The sequence below is a fragment of the Solanum stenotomum genome, chromosome 10, assembly GCF_019186545.1.
Source record: "Solanum stenotomum isolate F172 chromosome 10, ASM1918654v1, whole genome shotgun sequence".
NCBI classification, from domain to species: domain Eukaryota; kingdom Viridiplantae; phylum Streptophyta; class Magnoliopsida; order Solanales; family Solanaceae; genus Solanum; species Solanum stenotomum.
Window position 1 is genome coordinate 53890930 of NC_064291.1, and position 11860 is coordinate 53902789.

The 11860-nt window shown below is 34.9% G+C and overlaps 2 protein-coding genes, 1 long non-coding RNA gene and 2 pseudogenes across 3 annotated transcripts in view; 4 read left to right on the forward strand and 1 right to left on the reverse strand.

Annotated features, from left to right (window-relative positions):
• Positions 1-2032, forward strand: part of LOC125843180 (flavonoid 3'-monooxygenase CYP75B137-like) — a 4879-nt pseudogene extending 2847 nt beyond the window's left edge.
• Positions 2033-3367: 1335 nt separating this feature from the next.
• LOC125878406 (flavonoid 3'-monooxygenase CYP75B137-like) lies at positions 3368-5466 on the forward strand. The gene is made up of 2 exons (XM_049559654.1): positions 3368-4557; positions 4708-5466. The coding sequence occupies exons 1-2, from the start codon at positions 3580-3582 to the stop codon at positions 5326-5328; spliced, it is 1599 nt and encodes a 532-aa protein (XP_049415611.1). The 5' UTR covers positions 3368-3579; the 3' UTR covers positions 5329-5466.
• The window catches only part of LOC125878435 (uncharacterized), a 70512-nt gene continuing 62442 nt past the window's right edge, over positions 3791-11860 (reverse strand). Inside the window, exon 3 of the long non-coding RNA XR_007447755.1 lies at positions 3791-3812. This is a non-coding gene — a long non-coding RNA (uncharacterized LOC125878435). The remainder of the gene's footprint in view (positions 3813-11860) is intronic.
• LOC125878413 (flavonoid 3'-monooxygenase CYP75B137-like) lies at positions 7222-9444 on the forward strand (annotated as a pseudogene).
• On the forward strand, positions 9484-11707 carry LOC125878433 (flavonoid 3'-monooxygenase CYP75B137-like). The gene is made up of 2 exons (XM_049559686.1): positions 9484-10571; positions 10992-11707. Exons 1-2 carry the CDS (start codon positions 9594-9596, stop codon positions 11610-11612), a joined length of 1599 nt encoding a protein of 532 aa, XP_049415643.1. The 5' UTR covers positions 9484-9593; the 3' UTR covers positions 11613-11707.

Below are 11860 nucleotides of genomic sequence, written 5' to 3' on the forward strand. Positions count from 1 at the left end.
CATCTTACCCATGCTTAGATAAGTTCAAATATGAAATTTCATCAAAAACGGAGTTAAGATCGACCTTGAAATTCTCAATTTATCAAACTTTAACTTTATTGGGAAAGTCCAAATTGTACGCGGTTAATATGTGAAAATAATTGATGAATCAATAATTTTATGTTAAAATCAGTTTACCCATAACATAAGGATCGTAAATATACCTTTTTCATCAAAAAGGGAGTCTAAATCGATAAAACCCCAATTTTTCCCAAGAGATTTACGGATAGGAAAAAAAACCAGATAAAGAAATTATGAGAAAATGTTGAATTGAAGATTGAATACTAACTCTCATATTAATTCAAGAAGAAACCCGTAAGAATCACTCCATTCCGATCTCTAGAACTCCCAATATGCTCAAAATACCAAATGAACACAGTCTGAGATTTTTATAACAGTACATGGCTGTTATGCACCAGAAAAACAGAAGTTAATCTTTCACTAAAAAGGCCGTTATTTCCTCATACGATAGTGAAATGACCCGATTCTTCTTTGTAAATGTCTTAAATAATGATACGGACCTGCTCGTTCAATCGGAGCTCAATTTCATGCTCGTTTGCCCAGTCAAATATCATTTATACTCGGTAAACAATTATTTCTTATTTACGATAAAAGTCCAATCTCGGGTTAGCGAAAATGCACCAAAATTTGTAGATAAGTCCTATAATTCATGCTCGAAATTTCAGAACCTTCGGAATAGTTTTTCTACCTTTAAAACTAATAATGAACCCTTTAGTTGCCACAATTTGCTGAAATAGTGTCAAAGCATCCAAAAGCTTAAAAGCTCACCCAAAACTCATTTGGCACTTCCCGAACACAAACCAAATATGCTACTAGCTTGAAAATGACATTTCGGACTCAATGAAATCGTCGAAATTTGAATTCGAGGTCTCCTTGACCCGGTATCCGATAAGGCGTCAAGAAACTAACTTTAGTCTCAAAAACTCGAAACGCACTCGGGGCCTCTAAAAATTCAACCAAGACTCATTCTAGACTTAGAATCACCCCCTGAATCCAACGGTTCCCTCGAAATTCCATTTCGAGCACCGAAACCTCGTTTGTTGACCAAAGTCAACTCTTGATCAAAATTTCACAATTTTAGCAACTTAGGACCTCAAATCTTCGTTTTAACTCCAAATTCGACTCCGTAAATTCTCATAGACCCGTTTCGACATTCTAAAACTGCTGGAATCGACGGAAATCCGATTCGAGTCTCGAAACTCCAAATGACTCGAAATAGCACTTATAACCAAACTTTAACTCTTAAAAACTCAACTTTCCAAAAACTCAACTTTTCATCAATTTTCCTCCAAACCAACTTCGAAAATACAACAATTAGGACTCGGGGAAACTATCGGGAGGGGTAAAACAGTCATTTTATGAAAATTTTCAAAAATGACCTTTAGGGTCATTACATTTTGCCATGGCTGAAATTATGAACAAACCAAACGTCTTGAGGAAATTACAACAAGAACTAGATACAATTGTGGGAAAAGATAACACAGTGGAAGAGTTTCATATTCAACAGTTACCATATTTCTATGCAGTCATGAAAGAAGTCTTGCGTCTACATCCAATACTTCCACTCTTGGTTCCTCATTGTCCTAGTGAGACAAGCATTGTTGGAGGATACACTGTTCCTAAAGGATCTCGTGTTTTCTTAAACGTATGGGCTATACATAGAGATCCTTCTATATGGGAAAATCCAACTGAGTTCCATCCAGAAAGATTTTTGGACACTAAATGGGATTATAGTGGAAATGATTTCAACTATTTCCCATTTGGTTCTGGCAGAAGAATGTGTGCGGGGATAGCCATGGCAGAGAGGATGTTCATGTTTTTACTGGCTTCACTCATTCATTCTTTCAACTGGAAATTATCCGAAGGAGAGAATTTAGACCTTACAGAGAAGTTTGGGATTGTTCTGAAGAAGGAAATGCCTCTGGTGGCTATACCAACTCCAAGATTATCCAATCCAACACTCTATGAGTAATATTAAAATGTGTCTGTAGAGAGTCGTATTCTGTATGATGATTCTGTCTTTTGTTTGATGAACTATGGAAATGTGCTCCATGAAAATGGATTCAAACTTTTCCATAGAGTTTGTACACATCAAGAATAAATACATAAAGGATGTGTTCTTTGGTCTCTTGACAATAATTGCTTGAAAAAGGGAGTTTACAAAATTAATCAAATAAAAATTATAATATAAAGGTCAAATTAGTTAAATTAAATTTCTCATGAATTCAAAATCCTAGATATCATAATTTTCATACATTTGGTTGTGTTTGTTTTGTGCATATGTCTCCTTCTCAACGCAATAAACTTTTTGTTCAGTCTACTAAATGTGCTTTATGGGTTATAGTACTTTGCAGAAAGTTTTTTTTTTGCAACGATTCAAGTTCTAATAAATTTCATATTTTTAAAAATGTTGTTTTCTTTGAGAATCGATATTTACTCATGGGGAGTCATTTTTTGTTTTTCCTCTTTTTCTTACTTTTGAGGAGATGTCAGATTTTTCTAAGCGTTTCAAATCTGGATTTCAATTCATAAGAAAGTAAAGAGAGTGGGCAAGAAGGCCTAAGACTGTTGGCTGATAGAGGATTTCCAAGACGATATTCTTGTCATCAAAGATGTGATCCTCTAAGATGAGAAGATATTCTTCATATCAAGATATGATCCTCTAAGATCTTAGTATAATTGTGGTAATCTAGAATATCATAGCTCTGATTCTTTCTCTTAATGTAAAGATTTAGGTGATTCTATTCCACAATCTTTTATGTATATATAAAGCCATGTACATGACATAGAAAGATATGAATGAAATTATTCAATAATCTTATTCCACAAAGACCCTTTTAGACTCGAGAACGACCACATTCCAACATTCAAGGAAAGATATTTATAATATTAATCAAACAAAATAGTGTGTTAGAAAGAACAAATTAGTCAAAGTGTAATTTTCTATCTTATTATATGGTATAATAGGTTACAAGAATTATTATTATTATAGAGAAATCGGAATAAAGAAGATAAGCATAATACTTAAAACAGACGTGAAATTAGTATTACAAAGCAAAACCTTGAGCAAGGTGTGTGAAATTTCCTAAAAGAAAGTAAACAAAAAGGATCTTAAAGAGCATATTTCTGCTGGCATGAAGACAGTATATACCTAATTTAATACTATATTTCTTTATCTGTCTTGTGGAAAAGGAAGAAGCACCAATTCTAGCTGGAAGGTATCAACATCTGAAGATTCATTTTCACTACCCAACAAAGGTCATTGACTTCTTCATTTATTTGAATCCCAAGGTACAATTATATTTGTTTACGCCAAATTATATTAATTTATTGCTGTATAAGGAACTAATGTATCATGTCAATTTTGAACAAATCATATATCTGCCGAATACTTTTTGTCTTGATCCAAGATTTCTCATTCCTTTATCAAAATTTCATTTTGTTTTAAGTGGTGTTAAAACATTGAGCTTCCCACCATATTGATTCTGCCAATTTCCATTTCCCTCTTTGGCTCAAATAATGTCTCTCAAATTCTTCAAACCTCTGTTTGATTCTTTCTCATGTTCCTGGCAAGAATCAAATATTGAACAAAAAGGTGTATTTTACTCCTATGTTCTTGGTATTGTAGCTTTACTATGGTTTCTTTGGCTTTTCATTAACAAGTCAAAAAAGGGACAGCCCCCATTGCCACCAGGGCCTAAAGCTTTGCCTTTGCTAGGTAATCTCCATTCTCTTGATCCTGAACTTCATACCTATTTTGCATCTCTTTCCCAAACTTATGGCTCCATTTGTAGACTCTGGCTTGGTAAAAAACTTGGGATCATTATTACTTCGCCTGCCTTAGCTCGCGAGGTTCTTAAGGATCAAGATACCATTTTTGCTAATAGAGATGTGCCTGCTGCTGGTAGAGAAGCTACATATGGTGGCACTGATATAGTTTGGACTCCTTATGGACCGAAATGGCGCATGTTGAGGAAAGTATGTGTTCGCGAAATGCTTAGTGGTTCTACTTTAGATTCTGTTTATGCATTGAGGCGACGGGAGCTTAGACAAACGATCAATTACTTCTATAGTCAGGCGGGATTGCCTGTGAATATAGGTGAACAGATGTTCTTGACTGTGCTTAATGTGATTACAAGCATGTTATGGGGTGGCACAGTGAAGGGCGAGGAAAGAGCTAGTCTTGGGGCAGAGTTTAGGCATGTTGTTACTAAGATGACTGAACTGTTAGGTACTCCAAATCTTTCTGATTTTTATCCGGGCTTGGCCAGGTTTGATTTGCAGGGTGTTACAAAGAAGATGAAAGTATTGGCAAAGAGATTTGATAAGATATTTGAGAGCATGATTGATAAAAGACAGGAGATTGATACAAATGGTGGGATGGAAGCTGGTGTTGGCCAAGAAAATAAGGATTTTTTGCAAGTTTTGCTGAAACTGAAAGATGATGAAGCTGCCAAAATGCCTTTGACCATGCCTGAACTCAAAGCCTTACTCATGGTATGTTTTCTCAATTGTGCATGCTACTACAGGAAAAATCCAGTATGTTAACACTTAACTATGAACATTGAACTGAACTCCAGTATCCAGCTCTACAAGTAGTATGAATTTTGTTGTACATGATAATAACTTTAAAAATACTGTGAACAGGATATGATTGTCGGTGGAACTGACACAACCTCCAACACGGTTGAGTTTGCCATGGCTGAAATTATGAACAAGCCAGACGTCCTGAGAAAATTGCAACAAGAAATAGATATAGTTGTGGGTAAAGATAACATAGTGGAAGAGTCTCATATTCAACACTTACCATATTTGTATGCAGTTATGAAAGAAGTCTTGCGTCTACATCCAGCGCTTCCACTCTTGGTTCCTCATTGTCCTAGTGAGACAAGCATTGTTGGAGGATCCACTGTTCCTAAAGGATCTCGTGTTTTCATAAATGTATGGGCTATACAGAGAGATCCTTCTATATGGGAAAATCCAACTGAGTTTCATCCAGAAAGATTTTTCGAAAATAAATGGGACTATAGTGGAAATGATCTCAACTACTTCCCGTTTGGTTCTGGCAGAAGAATCTGTGCGGGGATAGCCATGGCAGAGAGGATGTTCATGTATTCGCTGGCTTCACTCATTCATTCTTTCGACTGGAAATTGCCCGAAGGAGAGACATTAGACCTTACAGAGAAGTTTGGAATTGTTTTGAAGAAGAAAATGCCTCTGGTGGCTATACCTACTCCAAGATTATCCAATCCGACACTGTATGAGTAAGATATGTCTGTAGAGAGACGTGTTCTGCATGAAGATTTTATCTTTTGTATGATGATCTATGGAAAAGTGCTTCATGAAAATAGGATCTATTTGAAATTGATTGGATGTTTTCTGTACACATCATGAATAAATATAAAATGGCTGTTTTCCTTGTTCTCTTGACAATATTTGCTTGAAAAAAAGGGTGTTTATCAAATTAATTAAATAGAAAAAGTATAAATAAAGGATAGATTAGTTCAATTATATACTTTTGTATTAGTTTTAAAAAAATCCCTAATTGAAAAAACAAATTGGAACCAATAGTTGTTTCACTGGTTTTGCTTTGAAGTTTGAAGCAGCAGCAGGATTGGGGAGGTATGTTCATATTGTGGTTTTGCAGACTTTCAAGAGTCACTTTTTGTCTTATCCAACATATTTTTATTCTTCAGCAAATTTTACTTCCTTTTTATTTATATGGTGTTAAAGTATTGATTTTTTTCTAATATTAAAGCAATAATTTATGATTGATCAAGGTTCAAAAAAAAAATTAGTACTTATTTTCAACTTCTGAAAACCAATTTTTGTGATTACTCAGAACAACTACTCTATTTTTTCAGTGAGCTACCTCAATTCTCTAAATTAACTTGAAAAAATAATAACTTTTAACTGCTCATAATTTGGCCAAACATACTTGATACTCCAATATCCTATGTAACTATGAGAAACTTTAATTTTTGTTTCTCCAATGAAAAGAAAAGAAAAGAAAAGAAAGGAACAGTCCCCATATTGAAACAACAAATTAGAATCTTACAGGCATGTTTGGAAAGCCATCCCGATAATTAGATTTGATGTAATTGAGTGTAATTACATTATCTGGTGTGTTTGGTTTAGATTTGATGTAATTAAGTGTAATTACATTGTTTGGCGTGTTTGATTGTCTATGTAGTTACTTGGTAATTCAGTGTAATTGACAAGGGTAATTAGACTCTCCAATTTTCAGGGAGCGGATATGAATTACAAGTTGATTACTTTTTAATTTCTTCTTTTTATTATTATTTTTTGTTTCAAATTTATTTTTTATTTCTATTATTTTATTTTTATTATTCTATTTTTTTAAAAAAATTATTTTATATTTTATATTATTTAGGGAAAATGCATAAGTACCCCAGCCTATGCCCAAAATCCTTGAGACACACCTAACCTTTAATAAGGTCCTAATACCCCTGAACTTATTTTATATATAATTTTCTATCCCTTTCCGGCCTACGTGGCACTATCCTTGAAAAAATTGTCAACACGCGCTGGGCCCACAAGATAGTGCCATGTAGGCCGATATTGTGTTAAATTTTTTGTTTGAATTTAGAACTTATGTTATATTTTTAGTTTCATTTGTTTTAGTAGTATTGATAGATTATCTTTTTGTCTAATATTTTAATAATTTATGATATTTTATTTATAGTATTAATATTTTTTATCAAACATGCATTTCCCGATGTTCATAGAAATTTTGTACTTTTAGTTTTTTTTTTTATGATTAATTCAATTAAAATATACTAATTTGAAAAATATAAATCAATTACTTTTTCATAATATTAGTTAAGAACATATGTTTATTATTAATATTTTTTCAAAAGACAATATATATCTTAAATATTTAATTTAATATTATTTATAAAGTTTTTTATTTATCTAATATAAATTTAAATAATTAATTTTTATTTTTAAAATTTAATATAATCTTATTATTGCAATTGTGAATTCAAACCGTTCATGTGTAATTATATTATGACAAACAAACATGTCAGTGTATTAGTTGGTTGTGTAAGCACTAGTGAAGTTTGTCTCAACATTTTTTGTTTGGGGGTTCCACTGGAGTATCTTAAAGTATTGCAGAAACATTGTGGAGAGCCAGCAACACAAGAGTTATCTGTATGAAATGATATTGTAACAGTATGTGGCATACTTTTTGTCTTCATCCTCAAATCCCTCTTTGATTCTTTCCTTCAAAAGCTTCTCCCATTTTTCATTTCCTACTTAGGCTCCACAAAGAATGTCTCTCAAATTCCTGTTTGATTCTTTCCCATGGCCCCTGCAAGAACTCAATTATATTGAGTTTTTCTCCTGTTTTCTTGGTTTTTTAGTTTTACTATGGTTTCTTTGGTTTTTCATCAGTAACTCAAACAAGGGACTGCCACCAGGGCCTAAACCTTTTCCCTTGATAGGTAATCTCCTCTCTCTTGATCCTCAACTTCACACCTATTTTGCATCTCTTTCCCAAACTTATGTCCCCATTTGTAGACTCTGGCTTGGTAAAAAACTTGAGATTATTATTACTTCCCCTGCTTTAGCTCGCGAGGTTCTTAAGGATCAAGATACCATTTTTGCTAACAGAGATGTGAGTGTTGCTGGTAGAGAAGTTACATATGGTGGAACTGACATAGTTTGGACGCCTTATGGACCCAAGTGGCGTATGTTGAGGAAGGTTTGTGTTCAAGAAATGCTTAGGCTTCTACTTTAGATTCTCTTTATGCACTAAGGAGAAGGGAGCTTAGACAATCGATCAATTACTTTTATAATCAGGCAGGATCGCCTGTGAATATTGGTGAACAGATGTTCTTGACAGCACTTAATGTGATTACAAGCATGTTATGGGGTGGCACAGTGAAGGGTGAGGAAAGAGCTAGTCTTGGGGCAGAGGTTAGGGATGTTGTGACTAAGATGAATGAGCTGTTAGTTACTCCAAATCTTTCCGATTTTTACCCGGGCTTGGCCTGGTTTGATTTGCAGGGTGTTAAAAAGAAGATGAAAGTGTTGGCAAAGAGATATGATAACATATTTGGGAGCATGATTGATCAAAGACAACAAATGAATAGAAATGGGGTTGGCCAAGAAAGCAAGGACTTTTTGCAAGTTTTGCTGAAGTTGAAAGATGAAGCAGATCCCAAAATGCCTCTGACCATGACTGAAATCAAAGCCTTACTTACAGTATGTTTTATCAGTTGTGCATTCAAATCTGTTACTTACATTATATTTTCATAAATAAAAAATCGTTGTGCATGATAATAACTTCACAAATACTACGGACAGGATATGGTTGTTGGTGGAACTGAAACTAGCGCCAACACAGTTGAGTTTGCCATGACTGAAATTTTGAACAAACCAGATGTCTTGAGGAAATTACAACAAGAAGTGGATACAATTGTGGGAAAAGATAACATAGTGGAAGAGTCTCATATTCAACAGTTACCATATTTCTATGCAGTTATGAAAGAAGTCTTGCGTTTATATCCAGCGGTCCCGCTCTTGGTTCCTCATTGTCCTAGTGAGACAGTCACTGTTGGAGGATACACTGTTCCTAAAGGATCTAGTGTTTTCGTAAACGTATGGGCTATACATCGAGATCCTTCTATATGGGAAAATCCAACTGAGTTCCATCCGGAAAGATTTATGGAAAAAGAATGGGGCTTTAGTGGAAATGATTTGACCTACTTCCCGTTTGGTTCTGGCAGAAGAATCTGTGTGGGGTTAGCCATGGCAGAGAGGATGTTCATGTATTCACTGGCTTCACTTATTCATTCTTTCGACTGGAAATTGCCTGAAGGAGAGACATTAGACTTTACAGAGAAGTTTGTGCTCGTTCTGAAGAAGAAAATGCCTCTGGTGGCTATACCTACTCCAAGATTATCCAATCCAACACTCTATGAGTAAGATAGAAATATATGTCTGTAAAGAGTCGTGTTCTGCATGGTGATTTTATCTTTTGTGTGATGAACTATGGAAATGTGATCCATGAAAGATGTTGCTCTATCCTGACAATGGTCGTATGAGGAACACAATGTTTCATGTAAAATGGCTAGTTTCCATGACTACTTAAATATTGTATTCTGAATCGAATTTGAAATAATAGTACATGTATTACTTTATTGTAGAGATTATGCTTCTATATTTTGTTTGATGAACTATATATGGAGATATAATACTTAAACCACAAGGGAAATTAGTATTACTAAGCAAAACCTGGAGCAAGGTGTGTGAAATTATTTCTAAAAGCTATGACATCCTGAAAAGGATTTAAAAGAGCATATTTGTGCTCAAATATACCTAATTTAATACTATTTCCTTATTTGTCTTGTGAACAGGACAGATAAGGTATCAAAAGCTGAAGATTCATTTGTGTTACACAACAAGGGGCCTTTGACTTCATTAAATATAAATGTCGAAGTGGAAAATGGCTTCCCACCACATTGTTTCTGCCATCTCTCCCATTTTTCTCTTTGCCTGAAATAATGTCACTCAAATTCTTCAAACCTTTGTTTGATTCTTTCCCATGGCCCTGGCAAGAACAAAATATTGAGAAAAATGGTGTATTTTTCTCCTATGTTCTTGGTATTTTAGCTTTATTATGGTTTCTTTGTTTTTTAATCAACCAGTCAAAAAAGGGACAACCCCCATTGCCACCAGGGCCTAAAGCTTTGCCTTTGCTAGGTAATCTCCATTCTCTTGATCCTGAACTTCACACCTATTTTGCATCTCTTTCCCAAACTTATGGCCCCATTTGTAGACTCTGGCTAGGTAAAAAACTTGGGATTATTATTACTTCACCTGCCTTAGCTTGCGAGGTGCTTAAGAATCAAGATACCATTTTTGCTAACAGAGATGTACCTGCTGCTTGTAAAGAATCTTCATATGGTGGAAAAGACATAGTTTGGACTCCTTATGGACCGACATGGCGTATGTTGAGGAAAGTTTGTGTTCGCGAAATGCTTAGTGGTTCAACTTTAGATTCTGTTTATGCACTAAGGAAAAGGGAGCTTACAAAATTGATCAACTACTTTTATAATCAGGCGGGATCGCCTGTGAATATTGGTGAACAGATGTTCTTGACTGCGCTTAATGTGATTACAAGCATGTTATGGGGTGGCACAGTGAAGGGTGAGGAAAGATCTAGACTTGGAGCAGAGTTTAGGCATGTTGTAGCTGATATGACTGAGCTGTTAGGTACTCCAAATATTTCCGATTTTTATCCGGGCTTGGCCAGGTTCGATTTGCAGGGTGTAACAAAGAAGATGAATGTGTTGGAAAAGAGATTTGATAAGCTATTTGAGAGCATGATTGATCAAAGACAGAAAATAGATAGAAATGCTGAGATGGGAACTGGTGTTGGACAAGAAAGCAAGGACTTTTTGCAAGTTTTGCTAAAGTTGAAAGATGAATCAGATGCCAAAATGCCTCTGACCATGATTGAACTCAAAGCCTTACTTATGGTATGTTTTATTCATCAAGTTTTGTTGTGAGCTGAGCTGTTGTTACATTCTTCTTCTATGAAAATTCACATTCATTTGATATGGTGCTGGTTTCAAAGTTTGCATTTTACTTCAAATAGTCTAATTCCTTACCTATTACGGATAAAAAAAAAAGGTTTTTAGTGATGTTATTCATAATAAGAGGATCAATGCAAATAAAAGTGAAAAATAAGATAGTAAATGTACTGAAGAATTATTACATCAGATGAGTAAAAACTATTAGATGAATCAGGTTTATATAAATTCATGTTCTGAACTGTTAGTTGCTACCTTTTTATTGGATTGCATTAAGGAAGACTTAACTGTGAATTAAGGCAGTGAACCTTGAACTGAAATCCAATATACAGTATTTGATAATAACTTCACAAATACTGTGGACAGGATATGGTGGTTGGTGGAACTGACACAACCTCCAATGCGGTTGAGTTTGCCATGGCTGAAATTATGAACAAACCATACGTCCTGAGGAAATTACAACAAGAGCTAGAGACAGTTGTGGGAAAAGATAATATTGTGGAAGAGTCTCATATTCAGCAATTACCATATCTTTATGCAGTTATGAAAGAAGCCTTGCGCATACATCCAACTCTTCCACTCTTGGTGCCACATTGTCCTAGTGAAACATGCACTGTTGGAGGATACACTGTCCCTAAAGGATCTCGTGTTTTCATAAATGTATGGGCTATACAGAGAGATCCTTCTATCTGGAAAAATCCAACTGAGTTCCATCCAGAGAGATTTTTGGACAATAAATGGGATTATAGTGGAAATGATTTCAACTATTTCCCATTTGGTTCTGGCAGGAGAATCTGTGCGGGGATGGTCATGGCAGAGAGGATGATCATGTATTCACTGGCTTCACTCATTCATTCTTTCGACTGGAAATTATCCGAAGGAGAGACATTAGACCTTACAGAGAAGTTTGGGATTGTTCTGAAGAAGAATATACCTCTGGTGGCTATACCTACTCCAAGATTGTCTAATCCAAAACTGTATGAGTAAGATTAAAATGTGTCTGTAGAGAGTCGTGTTCTGTATGATGATTCTCTCTTTCGTATGGTGAACTATGGAAATGGGATCCATTTGAAATTGATTCAATGGTTTCGATACAGTTTAGTACACATCAAGAATATTAAACCTGTAATTCAAGTGTACCTGAATTAGCACATCAGAGATCAGCTTCCTGTTTGTACGATAAAAATTATTTCCAGTTTTATTTCAAATTCAAAACCTTATGAACGGCCTGAGCT

What these genes read in the sequence shown, in the direction of transcription:
- LOC125878406 (XM_049559654.1), top strand. Translation starts at nt 3,580, where the DNA reads ATGTCTCTCAAATTCTTCAAACCTCTGTTTGATTCTTTCTCATGTTCC. An exon ending in AACTCAAAGCCTTACTCATG is followed by an intron (nt 4,558 to 4,707) that starts GTATGTTTTCTC and finishes TACTGTGAACAG; the next exon opens with GATATGATTGTCGGTGGAAC.
- LOC125878433 (XM_049559686.1), top strand. Translation starts at nt 9,594, where the DNA reads ATGTCACTCAAATTCTTCAAACCTTTGTTTGATTCTTTCCCATGGCCC. An exon ending in AACTCAAAGCCTTACTTATG is followed by an intron (nt 10,572 to 10,991) that starts GTATGTTTTATT and finishes TACTGTGGACAG; the next exon opens with GATATGGTGGTTGGTGGAAC.